Source organism: Globicephala melas, chromosome 1 (assembly GCF_963455315.2).
Source record: "Globicephala melas chromosome 1, mGloMel1.2, whole genome shotgun sequence".
In the NCBI taxonomy this organism is placed as follows: Eukaryota; Metazoa; Chordata; class Mammalia; order Artiodactyla; family Delphinidae; genus Globicephala; species Globicephala melas.
In genome coordinates, this window is record NC_083314.1 from 105500424 (window position 1) to 105524098 (window position 23675).

At 45.6% G+C, this 23675-nt stretch overlaps 1 protein-coding gene and 1 pseudogene across 1 annotated transcript in view; one reads left to right on the forward strand and one right to left on the reverse strand.

The window, feature by feature from the left end:
• Nucleotides 1–23675, forward strand: part of ABCA4 (ATP binding cassette subfamily A member 4) — a 138756-nt gene that overhangs the window by 95997 nt on the left and 19084 nt on the right. The window contains exons 26-38 of the mRNA XM_060302615.1: nt 289–337; nt 4464–4705; nt 5366–5490; nt 5972–6070; nt 6895–7081; nt 12276–12370; nt 13876–13908; nt 15297–15402; nt 15531–15605; nt 15862–16031; nt 17729–17906; nt 21537–21652; nt 22678–22825. Of these exons, the coding sequence (XP_060158598.1) occupies nt 289–337; nt 4464–4705; nt 5366–5490; nt 5972–6070; nt 6895–7081; nt 12276–12370; nt 13876–13908; nt 15297–15402; nt 15531–15605; nt 15862–16031; nt 17729–17906; nt 21537–21652; nt 22678–22825 (1623 nt within the window). The remainder of the gene's footprint in view (nt 1–288; nt 338–4463; nt 4706–5365; nt 5491–5971; nt 6071–6894; nt 7082–12275; nt 12371–13875; nt 13909–15296; nt 15403–15530; nt 15606–15861; nt 16032–17728; nt 17907–21536; nt 21653–22677; nt 22826–23675) is intronic.
• Nucleotides 10360–11204, reverse strand: LOC115859599 (nucleophosmin-like; annotated as a pseudogene).

The following is a 23675-nucleotide window of genomic DNA, read 5'->3' on the forward strand; positions in this document are numbered from 1 at the left end:
AGGGAAATTCTGTAAAGGCAAAAAGCCGTAATTCCTCACCCAAGTGTAGCAACTATCTTCATTTTTGGCTCATTTCCTCCTGCCTTTGTCCATACGCACACATATTTTACATAGTTGTGGTCACCATATACATACACTTTTGTATTTATAGAAGACTCTTTTAGACAAAGAGTCGTAATGTATTTTCTTCCTATGATGAAGCAATCCCCAACAGAATTGAGCTTGGGTTAGATTTTTCTGAGAGTGGGAATGCCTAAACCAAATTCTCTCTTTTTTCCTTCTTGACAGATTTTTCTGAAGGTCACGGAGGATTGTGAGTCAAGACCTCTGTTTGCTGGTATGGCGCCCGAGTGTGGAGTTTGTTCCCTTACCACACCCACGAGCTCTATCTTGAAAGCCTAAGGAAAAGTGCATAAAACAACAAGCAGGGAAACACTCCTCCATCGCCTTCATCTGACCCCAAAATAACAGGCATTTTGCACTCTCAGTTCCTTTGGTTGACAAAGGAAAGACAAATGGAATTAGATCTGGGTGGGAAGACTCTAGACGAAATCAGGATTCTTAAGGAGGGCAGGCTGGGAGCTTCACCACCCCCAAGCTTCTCACCCTTCCTGGTCTCCTGTTCCTGCCACATCACCATCCTCATCTCCTAGTCTTATCTCTGCCAGGCCTCTGATCCACTCCTGCTTGCATGAGTGACAGCTCGCAGAGTTCTTAGAGATAATGGTGACAGTAAATACAACCCAGATGCCAGCTAGGACCTCCTGGCCTCTTTGAGATGGAGATAAAGTTATTCTGAGCCCTCATTTAGTGCACTGCGGAGCTTCGAAACTGGGGGGACCATAATTGCTGTGGATTCTGGGGGTTTCTCTTCCATATGTGTGAGCCCGGCCACCAACCATCCCCTTCCGTGATTTCTACCAAATCTCAGAGCCACACAAAGCACTCATGAGTGCAGTGGATTTTACTGTGGAGGGTGGAGGTTGGGGAGATGGACATGCAGGAGAGCTTACCTGCCGCAACACAGGCCACTTCTGATAGAACAGCAGGTATCCATCCACTCTGATAAAATGCTCTCCCTGGCTTCTCCCTTCCCATTCCATTTTCCTCTCTTCTGGTCAGAGGCAAAGCTGAGGCAATTCTCATTTGCTGTCTTGGGCACCTGCCATTGGTGCCCAATGGTGATATGTTACACTTTCTACCGGTGTAACATATCACAGTATTTTCGTGTGCAAAGACTGTTTCCTCTTCGTTAGTTTCCGGTGCTAGCTCTATGTCACGGTTTTCATCTTGCTTTGTAAGTGATCCCAGCTATGCCTAGAACTAACAGTAGTCAAATATATCAGCCCACACATGTGCCAGGACCCAGTTAGGCTGTGTGGCAGCCAGAAGAGGTGGCCATCCAGGCAGAGTGGGGAGAAAGGTGCAGTGCTCTGGAGGGGGTGGGAGCAGCTCACCACAGGGCCCAGGTCTTCTTTCCAGCTTTGTAGACACAGGAATTAAATTCCCTCAGCTCACCGAAGGGCAAAAGCTTACATTAACCAAAACCAGAATGAAAACATGCTAATTTATATTAGAAGCTATGATGGATTCAAGAATCAGGGCCTTTAATCTGCACAGAATGCTCCTTCTTAATAATTAGGTCCTGGGACTTCCCTGGTGGCGCAGTGGTTAAGAATCTGCCTGCCAGTGAAGGGAACACGGGTTCAATCCCTGGTCCAGGAAGATCCCACATGCTGTGGAGCAACTAAGCCTGTGCACCACAACTACTGAGTCTGTGTGCCGCAACTACTGAAGCCCGCACACCTAGAGCCCGTGCTCCGCAACAAGAGAAGCCACTGCAAAGGGAAGCCCGTGCACCGCAATGAAGAGTAGCCCCGATCGCCGCAACTAGAGAAAGCCTGCGCGCAGCAGCGAAGACCCAACACAGCCAATAAATAAATAAATAAATAATTAGGTCCTTTTAGAAGAATAAATTACACATCAGAAGACTGGTCATTCTGGACACAGAATAGAATGTTCGAAAGAGACAGTCAAGGGTAGGGATTAAGAGCATAGCCTCTAGAGTGAAGCAGACCAAACATCAAACCTGAGCTCTGTAATTTGCTAATTGAGTGGCTTTGGGTAAATACTTAGCCTCTTTTTTTGTTTATGAGAACTCTTAAGATTCAATCCCTTAACAACTTCTATGTATAACATGCTGCAGTGTTAATTTTATCATGTTGTACATTACATCCCTAGTACTTATTAATACTTAGTTTCTTTGTACATCAGTTTCCTCATATGCAAAATGGGGATGATAATAGTATCCACCTTTTAAGGTTATTAAGAGAATTAAATGAGCTAAAACATACCAAGTCTTAACACAGTATGCAATTTCTGGTTATGATTCAGCAGCACCCTAATCTCAACACTTACAAATATCTCTTACGTCAAACTCAGCCCTAATTTATACTTTACAAAGGGCTAAGTATCCGTTGTTTTATTTGATTGTCACTATAACCTCGTGAGGCTGGTAGGGCAGGGATTGACCCCATCTGGGGAAACTGAGCTCATGTAAGTTGGATGACTTGCCTTAAAGTCACACAGGCTTTTGAGTCTTATTATTCCCTGGTCTCAGCTCTCAAATCTAGGACCCTCAGTTATACACTCCCACTGTCTCCCATTTTTCAGGTGGCTAATTGTATTTGTTTTGAATAGGCTCCATTTTAGAGGATGGCATTTTTCTGATCTTGTCTTCAGAGTCTGAAGGAGCCTGTGGCTGTCTATGGAGTCATACATTACATGGTACCAAGAGGGTCCAAGCCATTTCTGAAGGGTGGCTCACTGCCAGTGGCCTCTGGAGGGCAGCAGAAAGCCAGAGACAAACAGACCTGAAGCCCTCAACTCTGGTCTGGACCGTGGACTGCAGTCTGGTTGGGGCATCAGGGAGAGAGCAAAGCTCAGAGGATAGACACGAGGACAGGCAGCAGCAATCCTACCAGAGGGAGGGCCATCCACAACAGACATCAGATCTGAGCCCAGATCAAGAGAAAGGACGTGGAGATGGGACTCTGGTGCCAGGTAGTCAATGAGCCTGCAGAAGTTCTCCACCCTCTGAGTAGCAGGCTTGGTACACTGCAGGTGCCCGTGAACATTAGCTGAAAGGATGACTCAGCTGACCCAGCTCCCTTTGCAGCTGCCCTTGTCCTGGGAGACTTTAGGAGAAAGCAGCTAGGGGCAACTAGCCATCCTCTAGGCCCTCTATGTCCAACAACATATTCTGCAAATAAATATTACTCAGTGATGATAAACTATAGCTTCAACATAACAGATGACTTAAAATGGTTTATAAAACACATTTATGTGTGTTAGCTCATTTAATCTTCATGAAAACCTTTTTCTTGTTTTCATTTTACAGATGAGAAAACTCAGATTCAGACAGGTTGAGTCACTTAGCCAAATTTGAACATCTAGTAAGAGTCAGGATTCAAACCCAGGTCTCCTAACTCCTAGTCATTGCTCTTTCCACTACTTCTCGGTGACCTCTAAAAATTTAGAAAGAACCAAATCAACTGTGACTTTTACTTTTTTTATGTACACAGGTTATACATGAATATATTTTGTTGTTAAATTCAAATAGTACAAAAAACACTAACCCTTCCCACTTCATCCCATGCCCTTTTCCAGCTCTGCCCCTGAAGCTGTAACCTTTTTTAACAATTGACAGGTATTCTTTCAGAGCTTTGCACATGTGTACACATTGTGGGTGTATGTGTATACATAAAATATGTTTCTTTGCATATGATAAATATGCTAACACAAATATGGTCTTATTACACATATTGTTCTGCACCTTTGTTTTTTGTTTTTTTTTTTTTACTTATATGTGTCAGACCTCTCTGTCTTGTTCCCTTTAACGACTGTAGAGAATTTTAAAACAATTTCAGGCAATTCTGTCTATAGATGTTTTTTTGTTTTTTTGTTTTTTATATATATATATATTTTTTTTAAGAAGATGTTGGGGGTAGGAGTTTATTAATTTATTTATTTATTTTTGCTGTGTTGGGTCTTCGTTTCTGTGCGAGGGCTTTCTCTAGTTGCGGCAAGCGGGGGCCACTCTTCATCGCGGTGCGCGTGCCTCTCACTATCGCAGCCTCTCTTGTTGCGGAGCACAGGCTCCAGACGCGCAGGCTCAGCAGTTGTGGCTCACGGGCCTAGTTGCTCCGCGGCATGTGGGATCCTCCCAGACCAGGGCTCGAACCCGTGTCCCCTGCATCAGCAGGCAGATTCTCAACCACTGCGCCACCAGGGAAGCCCTGTCTATAGATGTTTTATATCAGAAAATAGAATTTTAAAAAGTTTATTAACCTTCCTGGCCTGATATTTTGTTGCTGACTTAAATGAAGGGAAAATTTACACAGTAAGAAAACAATGATCTTGTGAATGTTTTTCTAAACTATTAATTCCATCTCCCAAACCAGGCGGCACTCAGCAGAAAAGAGAAAACATCAGTCTTCAACACCCCTGTTTGGGTTCTAGCAGCAAGGCCAGACAGACTCCACAGGGCTCCGACGGCCACCCCACGGAGCCCGCTGCTCCCCCGGAGCAGGATGGGCACAGCCAACTTAACACGGGAGTGCAGCTGGCCCTCCAGCACGTGCAGGCGCTGCTGGTCAAGCGGTTCCACCACACTGTCCGCAGCTACAAAGACTTCCTGGCCCAGGTATTACTGCAGTCTTTGGCTGTGCCTGTTTGTTGGTGGTCACGCCTACCAAACCTCTCCCAGCCTCCCCATCCTCTCTCAGGCTTTCTGGTGCACATGGGGTCAGACACTGCGATGGGCACCCTCTTTGAGTTCTGTCAGCTTTGTTTCCTCCCTGCCAACCTTTGTTTCTTTTTGGTAACACAAAGCTTCTTTGTAAGTACTCTACCTCACGTAGCAGAGAAAATAGAATAAGAGTGGATATGTTAATACTGCTTTTATTTTTATAGGGGAGGGTGAAGTCATGTTTTCATTCATTTTTTTTGCAGTGACCTTGCATATCAAGGTCATTGTCCGCTTTTTCTTTTTATACTTTTTGTTCAGAAACAGAAACTCTGGTTCACCTCTGGCTGAGCATTGGCCTACTTCAGGGTTCAGTGTTGACCTGCTTCAACCACCCTTCAAAGGTTACCAGAACATTCTGTGTTCTCCTTCACAACCTGCCTTTGCACATCCTCCCATCATGTTCCCCAGAAGACTGACCTTCTCCATCAGGGCCCAGTTATGAGGCTGCTGGATAAATGTTTAAAAGAGTGTGTGTGTGTGTGTGTGTATGTGTATGTGTGTATGTGTAACATACCACATACCACAGCCCAAGTTACCATGTTTATTTTCCCACAGATTGTGCTCCCGGCCACTTTTGTGTTTCTGGCTCTGATGCTTTCCATCATCATCCCTCCTTTTGGCGAATATCCTGCTTTGACCCTTCACCCCTGGATATATGGGCAGCAGTATACCTTCTTCAGGTGTGTAGACTCATCCTCAGATGTCATCATCCACCTCCTTGGGTTGTGGGGCTCCTGGGTCACCTGCTGCTTGGTGCGGCCCTGACCTTCCCACTCTCTGGGACAGTCACCAGCATGATAGTGGTCCTCAGGCTGCCCTCAGAAAGGAAATTAATGAGTCTGCCACTTGGGAAAGGTGACCCCCAAGTGGACACGCAAGACTGCCAGGAGGAAGGAAAGAGAACGCAAAGGTTGGATGAGTGGGTTGAAGCTCCATTTTTTGAAGTGCAGACCTGATACGGAATCAGACCACTGGTGTGTTCCAATAGCCTACCCCCCTTCTCAGGAGACTATAGCCACCTCAAGGCAGAATCCTTTGCCTTGCTCACATGCCAGGCATGTAGTAGCCGTTCAACAGGCATTTGCTGCGTTGCATGTTGGCTACTTTGTCCCTCTGCCCCAGTCACATGCCCATCGAGTAAGCCCCTCTCACTCTGTCTAGCATGGACCAGCCGGACAGTGAGCGGCTCATGGTACTTGCAGACGTCCTCGTGAATAAGCCAGGCTTTGGCAACCGCTGCCTGAAGGAAGAGTGGCTTCCGTAAGTCCCTGCGCACCCCTGCCCTAACACCAGCAGCTGCCCTGGGAGACCCTGATGGTGGGGGCCTGGGATGGCAGGGTTGGGAGAGGCCCCATCTCAGTCCTGCTGTGTATTACACGAACACCACCATACCCCTGAGCAGCACTCACCCGGCCTCTCCATCAACACCTCTGTGCGAGGGTGTTCCCTGCCCCTCAGGAAGCCCCTGCACCACGGGACAGCTCTGTATTTCTATAGTTCTCCATATAAAAGTACCATGCTGAGTTGACATATGCTACTCACAACTTATCTGAAAGGAATCTGAACGGAGAAGGGGGGCAGATGGGGGATGTGCCCTTGTGTGATTGGACCTAGAATGGCGTTAGTTACCTATATGGCCAACTTTCAATTACTGCTTTAAGTGTGGAGAAGAGAGTTCTAGAGGGCAGTTGAAATCCACCAAGAATTCAAAACGTTCAATGTAATTTTAACTGCTTCTCTCATCCAGTCTTTTTCAGAGTTATTGATAAGGACCAAAATAGATTAATTTCAAAACCTCTTGTATTTGTTCTCTAAACGGCGAGAGCTGCCAGCAGATAAAAGGGAGATTAAGCCATCCACAAGCTAGATAATTTTTCCCAGCCCCACCCACATCTAGTGAATCAATAAAATTCTAGTCTTGATTTTTTTCTTGAGCAGAAACCAACCTCCAAGAGTAGAAGAAAATGCATGGGTCCGAGGAGGAGGAAAGGCTCAGAAGGAGAGGGTTGGGCACTATTTCTCATTTTGAGGAATTTTTATCAACCTTGAAGCTGATTGTGGAATATGTTCTTGTCTTCCATGAGGGAGTTCCCCTGTGGCAATTCAACCCCCTGGAAGACTCCCTCTGTGTCCCCGGATGTCAGCCACCTGCTCCAGAAGCAGATATGGACAGCAGACCACCCCTCGCCTTCCTGCAGGTGCAGCACCAGAGAGAAGCTCACCATGCTCCCCGAGTGCCCTGAGGGCGCAGGGGGGCTCCCACCCCCTCAGGTACCTCCCCCTCCAGGGGCTGCTAGGGCCCTGAGCCTGTCTGTGACCACAGCCATTGCGCCTCCTGAGTTTCTAGCCAACTAACGTTTTCAAACTGACGCCTGAGTGAAGGACTAAATGAGGCTCCAGGTCCTTACCTCCTGGAGGAAGCCACTGACCAAAAGCTTCATTTCCACCAGACACTCCCCATTCAATCTAGTAAGAAAATATCTTTAAGTATTGAGAAAATTACACATCAGGCATGATCACTATAGAAAAATTAGAAAACACAGACAAGTCAGAACAAAAAAAAATTACCCCATCACTTGGTGATAACCACCAATAACATTTAGTTTTTATCCATTCAGACAGGATTATATTCAAAATGCTGTCCTGAAACCTGCTATTTTCACTTAACAACATATCATGAACATATGGCCATGTCAATAAATATACATTTACAGTATCATTTTTAATGCCTGCACACTATCCTACTGTTTGGATTTACTTTAATTTAGTTAACTACTCTCTCATTGTTGGACATGTGGGCTTCCAGTTTTTCTGTTATCAACAGTGTTGTAGTGTCCCTTCAAATGCACACTTACAATTTTAATTAAGAAACTCTCCATGTGCTGTGTAATTAACACACACACACACACACACACACACACACACACACACACACACACACACACACACACACACACACAGCTAGCGACCTGTGTTTTGCAGGGATAACAACAATCTTGGCTCTGAGCAGCCTCCTCTCTCAGGAGTTCTGAATGCCAGAATGTATCACAGTGAGCCGCTCCAGGGGTTTCAGAGACAGTGAATGGGGCCAGAGAAGTCTCACCTTGTCTCAGGCTGATAACAGGACTCCCAGCTGACTTGCACAGAGCTGGGTCCTATGTGGTCCTCTCTCATGATTTGCCAGTGAATGAACGACTCCCCATGAGGCAGTGTGGCAGGTGGGGCGAGCACCGGCATTGGCATCAGAGAGCCATGGGTGGGTTACTTGGCCTCTCTGAGCCTTAATTTCTTCACCTATAAATTGGGGATAACTGCACTTATTTTTCAGCATTATTATGAGAATGCAGTGAGATAAAGAAACTATTATTTAGAAATAGTTTCAACTCAAGTGATGACAACCTCAAACTAACTGTGGATAAAATATGACACAGCTCGTTTCTTTCTCATGTAAAAGTTTATGTGGGTGGTCCATGGTGGTCTGTTTTGTCACTCCCTCCTTTCTGGTAAACAAGTCAGCCTCCTTGGCCAAGATGGCAGAATCTACTTTCCAGGCAGCAGATGGAAGAAGGGATGAAGAAAAAGGGAGGGCGAAGTGTGTGAATACACTACCTTTAAGGAAGATTTCCAGAAGCTACCACAGAGGCACTTTCATGTGTACATCATTGGCCAGAACGGAACATCACAGGAGCCTGGGAACTGTCGTCTTTATTCTGGGTGTCCTTGTACCCAACAAAAAAGTCTATTCCTGTGGCAAACGGCAGGGGGCAGAGCGGTAATGGGGGACAACTGAATTTTGCCACAGCGTCAGTCACAGTTGCTGGCTTGTATATAAATGATTCCATGTTTATGAACATCCTACCTTTCCCTTTTTTATGCTAAAAGCATGTACCTTTCTATTTCTCAAGCAATATATTTTCTCTTTGAATCATAACTCAGCCACTACAGCATCACAGGGATCCCAAAAGAGGGACTTAGGGGCTTGTCCCAATTCTCGGTACCCCAGAGGACGCTCTGCTTCTGTTGGGTTTGCGGAGGGCCCCTGTGGCTGCTTCTACTCAAATACATCCAGTGGCAGGGCACCGAGGCTGTGACCCTGTGTAGTGAGCCCTTGGCTGGAACAGGGAGGAAAGGCCAAGCATAGCTGTGAGGGGACTCATTCCTCAGTGAATCCTGACTTTAAGGCTCACTGCCTCACTTAGAAATGTATTTTCAGTGGTTAGTCCTTGGTCCCTGAGGAAAAAATGTAAAAGACTTTCAGCCAAAGCCTGGTAAAAAGCAAATCAGTTCCTGTGATTTTCTGTCACTCCTGCCTCTCCTCACTATCATTCATGCTTCTCTTGGGAGCATCTGCGTCAGGCATCTGCACAGAAGCTGCTCTGTGTGTGTGTGAGTGTCTCTCTCCTTCACACATACACACACACTTATGTTCACACCCACCCACCACACTCACTCACACACACTCCCCCATTTGCCTGGAATAAGACCAGAGAATATGAGTTTGCTTCAGAGATGGTAAATCGTCCTCATCTGGAAAATGGGATGGTGGCTGTGGTCTTCTCTAGGGTCCCCTCCTGTCCTAACATATTCTTTGAATGGTGTTGGGTCCTGAGGGGGAGGGGCTCCATCCCTGACTTCTGGGATACACAGAGATAAAGTTGTAGGAGGATCTCATTTGACAGAACTTTTAGAAAATATTTTGTCATAAATTCCCAGGCACCACCCATTGTTCCAGCCTAGATTCCACCAGGGGAGCCTGGCAGTTCACGTGGTTGCCATTTTCAGCTTGAGAAGCAGGTGACGGAGTGAAAAGAGCAAGGCTGTGGAGTCAGACAGATGCAGATTCAAATCCTAGGTCAACCACCCACAAGCTCTAGCCTGGTGCAAGTTAGCTAACCTTTCTGAACCTCAGTTTCTCTGTCTATAAACGAAGGCAACAGTTCTTCTTTCACAGGATATAAGGATTAAGGCAGATAATGTAGAGCATTTAACGCTGTTCCCCGGCACACAGTGAGCATTCAGGAGATGCTAGTTCTCCTCCTAGTGTTAGAGAGGAACAAGGTGAAGAAAGTGAACTGAAGAAGGGAGTAAAATGAGAAAGGGGCGGGAAAGACAGAAACCACGAAAAATGAAAAGAATACTGTGATGATGGTGGTGTAACACTGCCAGAAATTTCCTCGGCTGCCTCTGGGTGGCACCCTTGATACCGCAAGTTCATGGTTCACCAGAAACTAAACGCTATGTATTCCCAAATTTAAAGTGATATTGCCACCTGGTGGCCAAACTCATGCACTTTTTTTTTTTTTTTTTTTTGATTCAAATACTTACTGAGCAGCTAGGGAGATACAAAGGTGATTAAAACATGGTCAAAGAGGTGAGGCAAATCCACAAGTAATAGAAAGCAAAGTATAAGGTCCACTGAATCACAGCAGTCAAAAGAAAGTGTTTTAGGAGATCAAGAGATTGCTTCCAGCCTGGAAGGGGGCAAATCAATAAGGGGACTGAGATGAAAATAGAAGACTTCAGTCTGGATTGTTGATGATACTCAGTTTGGACTATATTTGTCTCTCCTTTTCCCCTCTCCCCATCTTTGGGCTTAATTTACCAGTAGTGCCAAGGATTGTTCAATGCTCTTTTTCTATACTTGCTTGCATTTTTGCTTCAATGTCTTCTACAGAGCTAGGTCCTTTCGGTGTTTTAGAAGTTTTTTCCTGTTTTTTGAAGGATTCTTGACTTTTTGATCTTGGTGTTGATGGTCTTGAGTCTTTTCCATTCTGGTTTGATTTTTGTGCATTTTTGGCTGGAATATCTTGTACAGATTACTTTACTGGAGCTTTTTCTTCAGCTTCCTCATCATCAAAGTCATCATCATCTTCATCATCATCATCGTCATCTTCATGATCATCTTCATCTTCATCAGCAACAAGTTTTACTTTTTTCTGTGGAAACTTGCTACCACTTCCAGGGGCAGACGCTTTCCAGACTTACTTAAGAGTGCCACGTCCTCCTCCTCTTCATCGTCCGACTCTGCATCTTCCTCCACAGCTACTAAGTGCTGTCCACTAATATGCACAGGCCCTGAGCCACACTTCAACTGTAAGACCACAGGTGGTGTTATTTCAAAGCCCCCAAGGGAAACTGTTGGCTGCACAGACATTTTCAAAGTTGCCAGTGTTGCTTTGATTGGACTGCCTTCATAATTCATCACCTCTGCTTTGATGATGTGCAATTCATCCTTTGCACCAGCCCCTAAACTGACCGTTCTTGAAGATAACAGGTGCTCATTTCCATCATTATCCACCTTAAAGTGATCATCTTTGTTGGCCTTTAGTTAACAACGAAAAAGATAGTTCTGGGGCCTCAGAGGGCTCATGTCCATGTCCATCGAATCTTCCATGGGTTGATGGCATGCACTTAGGTGGGAGAGAAGGTGGACGGAGATAAAAGACTACTGTTCCAGGGAACAGTCGCGCAGGACAGAATCACACCAGGACTCATGCACTTTTGAATTCTCTAAAATCTTTTGATTAACTCGGAGTTCTTCTAGGTGTATTCTGAAAGTGATTTGTAAATTGTAATGCACTGTTTGAATTCTTTCATTCATGTCAAAATTTATGGTGCCAGCTATATGCCAGGTACTATTCTCGGGGCTGGGGACACAACAGCTAACAAGTCAGAAAAAGTCCTGGCTCTCACAGAATTTGTATCCAAAAGGGGGTAGCAGATGAAAACGAGTAAACAGTTTAATTGGAAAGAAAATTTCAGGTAGAGATGAAGATGTGAAGACAATACTACAGTATGTGACTAGAAATAGAAAATGCTTCTCTGAGGAATAAACTTTGGGCTGAGATTTGAATGATAACAAGTTAGCCATGAGAGGTTGTCCAGGGAGAACATTCCAGGCAGAGGGAGCTGCTGCCAAGGGCAAAACTACAGCAGGAATGAGAGGTGTGCATTTGAGAAACAGGGAACAGAAGTGGGGGGGTGGGTAGCAGCAGGTGAGCTCAGCCTTGGTAATGAATTTGGATCTGATCCTAGGGTTTGCTGGAGTGTGGTAAGCAAGGCAAATGGGATGTTCTGATTGATATTGTTAAGCTCAGTCTGGCTAATGAATGGAGAATGCATTGTGCAGGGCCACGGTGGAACCAGAGACCAGTTTGGAAGGGTCTGTAGAGGTCCAGGTGACATGTAGATGGAGGCTTGGTTTAGGATAATAGTGGTAGAACTGGAGAGATGCTGATGGACTGGAGATTTATTTTGAAGTGAGAACTGTCCTGTGTCATCAGTGGAATAAAGAAAAGAGAGGGTTCGAAGGTGACTCCCACATCATTGCTATGGGAACTGGGGAGATGCCAGTGCCTTACTTAGTATTTTCCCAGTAGCTGAGTCTATAAATAATTTTTGGAAAAGAACAAGAAGTTTCACCTCAAATTCCGAGGTAATTAATGCAGATATCTCATTGCCTCAGAGAATACAGCGCAGCACTGAAATTCTACAAGACCTTACAGATAGGAACATCTCCGACTTCTTGGTAAAAACGTATCCTGCTCTTATACGAAGCAGGTAAGAAGAGACCTTTCTATACTTTTCATCCTGGCTCCCTGTGGGAAATATTGACTAGGGACAGAAGATAATTTCCTCTCATGATTTATCAACAATCAGGGCAGTGGAATTTTTTCTTTTTCCTAATTTGAGAGCCTCATCCAATAGAAAAAGCAATGGGGGCGTATACAAGTCGAATGCAACTTATGATTAATCTTGCTTTGTTTAGGACAAGCAGTTAACGTTTAAGCCATGCACTATTACAAGTAAAATAAGAAAGTATAGAATTTGTCCAAAATACAGCCTCATATTTTAATTAGTTAAAAACCAGAGGTGCCTCATATTTTAATTAGTTAAAAAAACAGAGGTGACGTTGGAAGGGAGGAAGGAGAGTAAGGGGAAATGGTAGAGACAAAGAGAGAAGCAGGAGGGAAAAGTAAGAAGCAAAAAGGAGAAAGGAAACAGACCAAGATCGGAGAGAGGTGGTGGGATAGTCTGCGTGAGCCCACAGGTTGCCCAGGTTAACTGCACCTGTCACACTCTCACTGTGAATGATCATCTGTATCACTGCCCTTTCAGATGCAGCTCTGCAGCTGTTCTCACAAGCCCCACCCCGGGACTGCTTCAGCAGTCCCATCAGAGCAAGTAGTATGACAAGAGCATGCTATGGAGAGAGGATTATAGGGGACCCTGATCTGGGCCCCATGTTCCCTGGAACTTTAAAATAAAACATACTGTCTAACTTTAGTAGTAGTTACAGTTACTTTCCCTCTCAGTCCCTCAACAAGGGATAAATGGACTCAGCTAACTACAACACATTGCAGATGGTGAAAGCAGCTGTTGAGAAGGCAGTGCCGAGCCAGCAGTTAGCAAAATGAAGAACAGCGTCCAAGCACAAAAATAAAAACAGGCTGCATAGACTCTATTCAGTAATGCAGTGAACAGCGACCATCCCACACTTTGTGCTCAGCAGCAAATTTGCAATATGGAATTTTGGATTTTGTGCTTTATGACAATGATAGTCCATGGGGCTGAACTACGAGGACTAGAGTTGGTATCTGCGTGTTTCCTATCTTGTAATTTTGCCCCTGATTGACTGGAAGTCAGTCTCTTAACTTTGGGCTAGGAGTAATTCAGAACTTCCTCCAAGCGTGCAGGTGATTATGAAAGTCTCGTTCTTACAGGGTGGAAGAGGGGAGGGCTGCAGCCTTCACTCCATGCTGGCATGGTCGTTGCCGTATTTTCTGGGTCCAGATCATCTGACAAGTGACCTTACAACAAGGCCACCCAGAAAGCCCTGCAGGCAGGATGTGACTTGGAGAGGCAGGATTGGAAAAGATCAGTCCTTTCTCCACATATTTATTCAGGCTCGGCCCCTGGCCCGGGAGGTTTCCACATTGCTTGGACATCAGGAAATGCAAAAAAATGCCCCTGAAGACTGGGAGACCCCAGTGAGTGTTTGGGGAAGAAAGTTAACACTACTGCATACTTGTTGTATTCATTGTATGATTTGTTTTGGCTTTCAGTTTGAAGAGCAAATACTGGGTCAATGAACAGAGGTAAGAAATTATTTTTATAAGAAATAAAAGTCTCAGAGTGATCTATTTAATTCATTGCACATAAAAAAGCCACACCTCAAAGTCATGTGGATGAGCTGTTCTGTATGTGCTCAGGAATTCATAAGACATGTCTTGGAGGATACATGGCTACACACACCCTGGGCCCAGAAGATGCTCAGCAGTAGATCTCCTTGGAGGGCATAAATGAGAGGTGATGTTCCTGAAGAGGAATTCCAGAGCACTCTCACTCCAGGGAGGTTCTAAAACCTCCGAGCAAATAACAGTTTAGAACAAGAGCACATGTAACCTAAGCCCTGGCACTCCTCGGCCCATTCCTTTTAAGCCTCAGGGCGTCTGGCCCAGCCCCAGACTCACCCCGTTCCTGAGGTATCCTGAAGGTTCACACGGTTCCCAAGGTTGCAAATCCTCTAGGGATCATCTAGGAGGGAGCCCGCCTCACGGGCTCCCTCAGGAACAGGGCCTCTAGAATGAATGCAGAGCTGATGTGGACTTGACTTCCTGGGCAAATTCTAGACCATAAAAGTGAAATTCAGCTTTTAGAAGTGTTCCCAAGAGGGAAGTGAGGGACCTCAGCTGAAGCAGAAAGGCGGGGGGACGAGTTGAGTCCCTGAGAAATAAAGTTCTTCTCCTCTGCCTTGCCTATCCAACAAATTAATCTTGTTTGTTGAGGAGTTTGGCTTTTATGCTGCCATTGAAGGGTTTTAAGCCAGAGAGTGACACGCCCAGGCCAGTGTTTGAGCACCGTTACTGAAGACTTCCAGAGCAGTGTGGAAGATAGTTTAGAGTGGGAGGGACCCAAGGCTAGGATCCAGTTAAGGACTAGAGCAGGAGTCAAGGCAGGGGTGGGTGAGAGGCACCAAGAGAGGCATGGCAGGACTGGACCAGTTTTGATGAGTCCAGCACACCAGAAGTACCTGCAAAGTACAGAAGCAGCACAGAAAAAGGACCACTGGTAGGGGTGGGAGAAAGTCAGGGAAGACCTCAAAGAGAAGATCACATAGGACAGATGAGCTGGAAAGGCACCCGGGGAAACTGGGAGCCCTGCGAAGGCAGAGAGACACAGAGGCAGCCTGGACCACTGTGAGCTCTGGAAATGATTTCATGGCCGGAATGGGCCACTGGAGGGAAGGCTTGAGGAGGGGTGAGGTTGGAGAGGTGCGCAGACACCAGGCTCCGAAGGGGTCAGTCCTGGAGGCAGTGAGGAAGATGTTAAAGCTGGTTTGTAAAGGGGAGCTATGTTTCCCGATGGGCCAGACAATTCCTGCAAAAATACACACTTTCCTACTGAAACTGAGAGCTCCGGCAACCACGAGGCACACACACATGGTTCATGGCACAGGTCTGAGGACTTCTTGCTCCCTTGTCAGGTACGGAGGAATTTCCATTGGAGGAAAGCTCCCGGCTCCCCCCGTCACTGGAGAAGCCCTTGTTGGATTTTTAAGTGACCTTGGCCAGTTAATGAATGTGAGCGGGGTATGTAAACAGACTGGAGATCTCGTAGGACTTTCAACTTGCCAGTTATCATGAAATAGAAATGATCATGAACGCTAAGGGAAGGGGGGAAAAAAAAAACCTCTTGGTTGTTTATTATGGTTTTCCAGGGCCCTCTCACCAGAGAAGCCTCTAAAGAGATGTCTGCTTTCCTTAAACATCTAGAAACTGAAGACAACATTAAGGTATTGGCCCTGCACAGTCTGCCCTAGAGCTAAAAACTCATGTGAGCTGGTTGTTGTATTTTTATTTTCCCAACTTAATTAAATTCCATCCCTCCTCCTGTTTAAATCTGGCATGGACTGTCTCCCAGCGGCCAAAACCTTCCTCCCTCTCACATTCTTTTTTCCTGCAGCTCATTTTTTCTTTAAACAGCTGCTGTTAGTGCAGAGTCTCCTATGCAGTAGCAGAGCCTAACAAAGCCACATCTCCGCCCTCTAGGTGTGGTTTAACAACAAAGGCTGGCATGCCCTGGTCAGCTTCCTCAACGTGGCCCACAACGCCATCTTACGGGCCAGCCTGCTCGAGGACAGGAACCCCGAGGAGTATGGCATCACCGTTGTAAGCCAGCCTCTGAACCTGACCAAGGAGCAGCTCTCCGAAATTACAGTGTAAGCTACTGAGGCCCCGGCCGCACAGCTTTCTAGTCACCTTCTCCACTCTAAACACCCCGAGAGGATTTTCACTAGCAGAAGCTGCTGGGCTGGATGGCAAGTTTGTTTAATCACACACACACACACACACACACACACACACGAACATAAGACTTCGTGTGCCAAACTGCGTGGCCATTCTTCCTCCTCATATTTATTTGGAAAGTAAGCATATGTTTGGTTCCGTTCCCTTTTGGCTCTTGATAACACATTGCTCCTGGAGCTTACACAAATACTCTCCTTTCCAGTATGCAAAATGATTGCCAGGAACTGGGAGGTTCAGTAAATCTTTCATCGCCCCAGTAGTAATTATCTTAGATTCCAGTAATTTCCCCCAGACAGTCAGGCTTCGGACATGTCGACAGATCCTTACCTTCCTAAAGCCTAGGCTCAGCTTCTAGCAGTAAAAACCTCACTCTTTTGCAATTTGTAGCATGTTTGCCTTATTCGAGGCCTACATTTGGTGAGAATGCCTTTGTTAGGCAAACTCCTTCTGGAAGGCAGTTAGGGGACCCAATATACTCCAAGTGCCCTGAACGTGCCCAGGGCCACGGCTGAACTTGGGTGGGTCCTGGGCCCTTGGGACCTTCCTCAGGACACCCTCTGAGGCCCTCGACTGAGGAAAAGTAGTCTATGTCCATTCTCACTTAGCCCAAGTTTCCATACCTCCTACCAAGCCTCTTGAATATGAAATATGAGAGAGGAGTCTCTTGTGATTATAAAAATAGTATATAACATAGTATGTGTTCATTAAATAAAGTTTATAGAATGGAGTTTTAAGAACTTAGTGTTTTAACCCAACACAGTTTAGGGTGTTTCCTCTAGACATTTTTGGGTGTTTCCTTCCAGTAATTTGTTATAATCTTAGTGTGTGTGTGGATCAAGCTATTTGTAATTTTAACAGAGCAGCGACTAGCACATATGGTGCCTCTGTGGGAATTAGGAAAAGGTGCTCCTTTCTCAAGGCGGGCGCTGGCTTACACCAGAGTGCCTGGCTTGTATGTGAAGGTCGGGTTGGATTTCAGCCCACACTTTCCCCCTTAGCCAAATGCTTTCTATCTGATCTGGGAAAGAGTGAATAAGATCCAACATCCTGTATAATCAGCCTGTTCCCTTTTTACTTAAATTTATGTTATAACGTAACATTTCCCTATGTTACGATGTTTCTTGAAAGCATGATTTAACAAGATAATTTAAATAAAGATAAATTTTTGTTTTAAAAATGTATTTCTTTTCACAGACCCTATAACTATCTACGTAAAAATTCAAGAGCATCTATAGACAAATTATTAGAACTAATAAGAGCATTGCAGTGCATGAGATTAATGTAAAAATCCGTTTCTATACACAATCAACAAATAATTAGAAAATGTAATAAAAAGAAAATATACTAGACTTTTATATTAACAGGGGACAATATTTGATATTGACCTTAATATTCAACATAAACGTAGAACAGGAAATGCACAGATATCCATTTGCCTTTGACCCAGTTGGATTTACACAGCTGAGTGAGATGACAAGCTTCAGGCTGGGGAAGGGGATTCTGGAGGTGGTTCCCTGGCATTGGTGAGGGCTTCCGAGAGCCTGACTTTGTTCTTCTCCTGCTTCCGCTCCTCCTCCCCTCTCTCCCTCTGTCTCCCGTCCTTCTGCAGGCTGACCACTTCTGTGGATGCTGTGGTGGCCATCTGTGTGATTTTTGCCATGTCCTTCGTCCCTGCCAGCTTTGTCCTTTACTTGATCCAGGAGAGGGTGAACAAAGCTAAGCACCTCCAGTTTGTCAGTGGAGTGAGCCCCACCATCTACTGGCTGACCAACTTCCTCTGGGACATCGTAAGTATCAGGACCTAGCACCTCCCTCACCCCCGTGGGCCCAAGGTGGGTGGGCGTTTGTGTGTGCTCTGACTGAAGAGACGTGGCAGGGTGGGGCTCTCGGACGGCCAGGGATGCTGGAAGGTGATGTGGCCAGGGCCCAAGCTGGGGAAAGATGCTGGGCACAGCTTAGCAACCGCTGAGTGGGAACTCTGTAGGCCCTGCACAAGGGGCCTTCTGATGCACCAGATAATCCCTGCCCTGCAGCACTGAGGCTGGCCTTCCTGAGAACAACCAGGAGCTGAAGAGATGATATCAAGAGGCCCTTCACACTGCATCCTCTCGTTAGGTCCCACCCCACCCTCAAAGGGGTAAACTGGAAACTGCTCTGTGGTAGAGTTGCCAGATAAATAAGGGGCACCCAGTTCAATTTAAATTTCAGATAAAACAATGAACAATTTTTGGTATAAGTATATCCTAATCCCCCCCAAATATGGCATTCTTACACTAAAAAATTTATTGGTTGTTTGTCTGAAATTCAAATTTAATTGGGCATCCTATAGTTTTATTTGCTAAATCTGGGAACCCTACCCAGTGGCCTTATTTTGCCTACCCAACCAGAACTTCACTATATTAGATTAGCTACCACTTGGGGGAACATGAAGAAAAAATTATTTATCAAATCAACAGCAGACTACCACCTCTCTCACGATCAGGATTGATGGGGGAAGAGAGGGGTCAGGATGGGTTACCTTGCGACAGGCCACAGGGTCAAAATGACTTGACAGTGAAGGCCTGGTTATAATGTGGGAGTTGTTATGATGCTAACTCCAGCCTATTCCAGGCGTCTTGGGGAACAAGATGTTTTGTTTTATCTCAGCATTCTAAGACTAACGCGAGTCTCCACTTCATGGTGATGATAGTGTATATCACGATGGAGACCAACACAAACAACCTTTTCCACTATGACTTTTAATAATGATGGCAGATATCTTACTCAACTTACTAAGCAGCCGTCACTTAACAATATAAAGCCAGAAATCATCAGTACCAACTAATCTTCCCTCCTCTCTTCTGTCTACGTGAGGAAACACTTATGAACACATGGGGAGGAGGTCAGAGCCCATAAACCTCACTTTGGATGAGAACATCCCTTGCAGCCACCCAAGTTGGCCCTGTGCTTAAAACATGAGAGGAGCTAGGCTCACCTGCACCGAAAAGCTACTAAAGTGCTGGGTTTTTGCATTCAACCTTTTTTTTTCTAAGACAAGGAATAGAATTAACACTTGGGGCTGACCCATGTGTGTGCCTGACTACAGACAGATCTCTGAGCCTAAGGAGAAATTGGTGGACAGAAGGACAGAATGGGTGTCTGAATGGGAGATGATACTAGCAAAGTAGACACTTAGCAGCCTAATGAAGGGTTTGGAGACAGTGACTGTGATGCCAGCAGGCTTCCTGATGCTCTAGAATTTTAAGGCTGGCCTGGAATCTGAACTCAAGGAGCTATGGTATTGGAGCTAAGCACCCTCCTTAGCCAGTGGCGAAAAGATAACCTTGGCCTGGGGGTCATTGTTGAATAAATGAACAAATACTCATTGTTTATATCATTCACACAGTGCATAGACGATGTTGTAAGTTCTTATTTTTTATATATCATCTGTTTTTCTTTTCTTTTAAATTAGGAAACAACCACAAACTTACAGAAACGTTGTAAACACCGTTCAAAACTATTTTCCTCACCCATTTGAGAGTAACTTCCAAACAAGATGTCCCTTCATACACACATACACATACACACCCCAGCCACCTCCAATGTGTACCTCTTACAAACGAGGACTCACCCTATACAATCACAACGCAACTGTCAACATCAGAAAACTAGCACTGATGTATCACTTCCATCTAATCCTCAGACCCCACCCAAGTTTCGTCAATTTCCCTAATAATGCCTTTTATAGAAAAAGAGCTAGCTCAGAATCATGCATTGCATTCAGTTGTCCTGACTCCTTAGTCTCCTTCAGCCTGGGACTGTTCTCAGTCTTTCCTTGACACTCATGTCTTGATGCTTTTGAAGATCATAGGCCAGTTGTTTTGCAGAAAGTCCATTAATTTTGGTTTGCCTGATGCTTCCTCATGGTTGGATTCGGGTCATGGCTGCAGTTTCATGAAGGGATGCTCTGTCCTGCTCACTGCATCCTGTCAGGTAGCTTCTGATTTCAATTTGTCCTATTACTGATGATGGTCACTTCGGTTACTTGATGAAGATGGTGTCTGCTGAGCTTCTTCACTGTAAAGTTACTTTTTTCCTTATAATTAATAAGAGTTTAGAGAGATGTACTTTGAAGTTATGTAAATATTCTGTTTGTTTGTTATCAAGCTTTCCATTTATTCATGTATTTATTTATGCTTGTATGGAGTTGTGGTTCCTGTGTTAATCAACAGACTACAATCTGATACCATTCTTAACTGATTTTGGTGCTCAGATTACCCCCAGTCTGGCCAGTTGGAGCCCCTTCAAGCTGGCTCCTGTGCCCTCTTGACTTGTGTCCCCACGTTCGTTGAGTACCTCCAAGGTCTCTGCCCAGCAAGATGTTCCTCCCCACAGCCCTACCCTGGAATCAACTGTCTCCCCCAAGGAGCTCTGGTTCCTTCCAGGGGAAAATGTCCCTCAAAAACCAAGATCTCGGTGTTAGATATATTCACTGGTCCCAGGCCTTCTCGGTGGAGAGAGCTAGGTGAGATATGCAGGTATATACACAGACGTACACACATTTACATCCATACTTCTCTATCTATACACTGAACAAAACACTCACTAAAACCACTAGTTCCAATCCAGCACCACAGGCTCCCTCTGGTTTTCTGTCTTTCCATATTTTTAACTCCCTTCTGCACAAGTGAGAACCTGGTTTCTGTTGCCCCTGACTCATGTGCTTACCTGAGCAGTACACCTGTGTGTAATAAGCCCCATCTCTGCCCTCGCCCTCTCCCCTGTGTGGACACGCTCCTCTCCCTCCGCCATGCGCATGTCCTCCTCGTGCTGCTCTGGCTCTGATATCCCGCAACAGATCAGCCCCCTGTAAAGACACCCTCCTGACCCCACTGGGGCTCCAACACGGCACACCAGTCCACCTCCGTGGATGCCCTTCTCACCCTTCTTAGGCTCTCATTCTGCTTGGGACCACTCTGACTTCTCCCCTCCCCCCACCATGGCTGCCCACATTTCCCTGTCAAGCCTGCTGGCTTTAGGACTTAATTCTGTACGAAGGGAAGGGAGGAAGTGATGTGAGGCCAAGGATTATACTTTAAGCTTTTCTGAATTCTGGAGACATGCTTAGAAAGTAGAATCAACAGGACTTTGAGATTGATTGGAAGGAGAGAAGGAGAGATCAGGTGGAATTTTATAATTCATTCTTTCAAAAGATACAGACTGTACCCCCCCTCCTGTGTAGGGAGGTGGGGGTGGCATGGGGTAGGAGGACTAAGGACAACTTAACATACGTTCGCTAGCCAAGAAATGTTTAGACGAATAGAATCAGAATCCCAAAACATAAGTGCTGGAGGAGACTGGCCCAGCCCTCATTTTGCAGAACAGGAAGCAGAGGTGCAGAGAGGTTAAGTGCCTCCCTCCCTTCTTCTCTCTTCAAGATGAATTACACTGTGAGCGCTGCACTGGTGGTGGGCATCTTCATCGGGTTTCAGAAGAAAGCCTACACTTCTTCAGACAATCTTCCAGCCCTGGTCGCACTGCTCATGCTGTACGGGTGAGTTGTGTGGGCCATTACCTAATGTTGCCAAAGGGACGCCAGGGGAGGAGGCTGCAGTTCTGACAGAAAACCAGGGTTTGCAGTGCCAAGGCAGCTTCCAGCTCCCAGCAGGGTCTGCGGCTGCTGACCAGGAATCTGTCTGGCTTCTGTCTCCGACTCCACGCACAGAGGGATTCCTGCAGCTCAGTCCACTCATCCATTCGGGTACAATGGAGACACCCCACAGGGCTTGAATCTTAATCTTCTTCCACTCAAACTGTGACCTGACCAAAGTCTGGGAATCCATCACTCCCCACTTCCTCACTCAGCTCTGACCCTCATTCATCTGTGACCAGTCCGTCCATCTCAGTGACTCCTGTACCAGCCAAGGGTTATTTGCACATGGAAGACTGCACCTGAAAAGCTGCTCTGGGTCAGGGCCAGAGGATAACACAGGGATTAAGTCCAGTAGAATTCTAGAGCATACAACTTTATATCCAGGCCCACCACTTACTATGTATGTAACTATGGGCAAGTAATTCACCCCACTTGGGCCTCAGTTTCCTCATCTGTAAAATGGAGATCATAATACCTGGCCCTACCTATCAGGGGCCAGTAGAGTCTTGCCAGAGCAATGGTCTCCGTTCATCTCTCTTGGAAATAGAGAATTCAGGAACCAGTGTGACTGTGACACGTCAGCTACAATGAACTATGAGCCTGTTGGGATCTCAGCCCAGCTTTGCTGAGCCAGACTAGAGTGGGAAGAACACTCCTATGTTATGTAAGGCTTTATAATTTACAAAGTACATTCACAGCTTTTGCTTCTCACAAAAACTCCATGAGGTGGTCAGGAAAGGCATTGTTATCTCCATTCAAAGATGAAGAGCAAAGACCAAGGGAAGAAGTATCTCTTCGGTTTCCCCAGGACTCTCACCAGTTCAAACATACCACCCCATGTGAGAGGGGAATGCATTATATCTAGGGGTACAGTAGATGGAACGGAAATTGGAACTCCGTCCACTGTGTTGTGTCATTTCACACAGATGGGCAGTCATTCCCATGATGTACCCAGCATCCTTCCTATTTGATGTCCCAAGCACAGCCTATGTGGCCTTATCTTGTGCTAATCTGTTCATCGGCATCAACAGCAGTGCTATCACCTTCATCTTGGAATTATTTGAGAATAACCAGGTAAGCATAACTTTCTCAGCTTCTTTGTTTGATTATTAGGATACTGGAGAGTGTGATGGTCAAGCAGAGCCAGAGGCAAGCACTGTGTCTGTACAATCTTAGTGTATAAATGAATGTTGCTTCTTCCTTTCCTTTATCCTTCCCTCCGTCCCTTCTTTCCTTCCTTTCTTTTTTTCTTTAAGCTCCTTGTTCATTTGTGTGCTCTGAGTGTCATGGTTTTCTGAACCCTTTCTGCAAGTTATAAATGACCTTTCATAATCCTAAGCTTTTAGATCTTCTTACTTCTTCAAGAAGGTTTCCTTGGGGACTTTGGGTGTTAGGTTTTATACACACACACACACACACACACAGAGAGAGAGAGAGGTAATGCATTCATGTGATTTCAAAATTTAAAGAGAACAGAAAGGCGTGCAATGAAGAGTCTCCTTCCTACTCCTGTTTCCCACTCACCTAGTTCTCTTCTCCAGAGACAACCTTTCATATGAGTTTCTTATGTGTTCTAGAGACATATAAGCAAACACATATATAACCTTTCTCCCAATTTCTGACATATATTGTAACAGAGTAACATATACTATTGTACATGAAAATTAATCCTGAGGTTAGGGTTAGGAATTTGGAGTGCTGAGTGACTCATTTTTATGAGCTATGAAGTTCAGTTGTCCCGTTCACACCCCCAGACTTCTCCTTGCCCAGAAAGAACTGACAAGAATGAATCCTAAAAACCGTGGTTGTGACTACAGGGTTGTCTTTGCTCCACACTCCCTCTCCCAGTCCCCTGTGTCTGAGCCCTGGCCATGACTGTCCTGGTAACATACCCAGGAATTGGTGGGCTCTCCTGTGTGCCTGT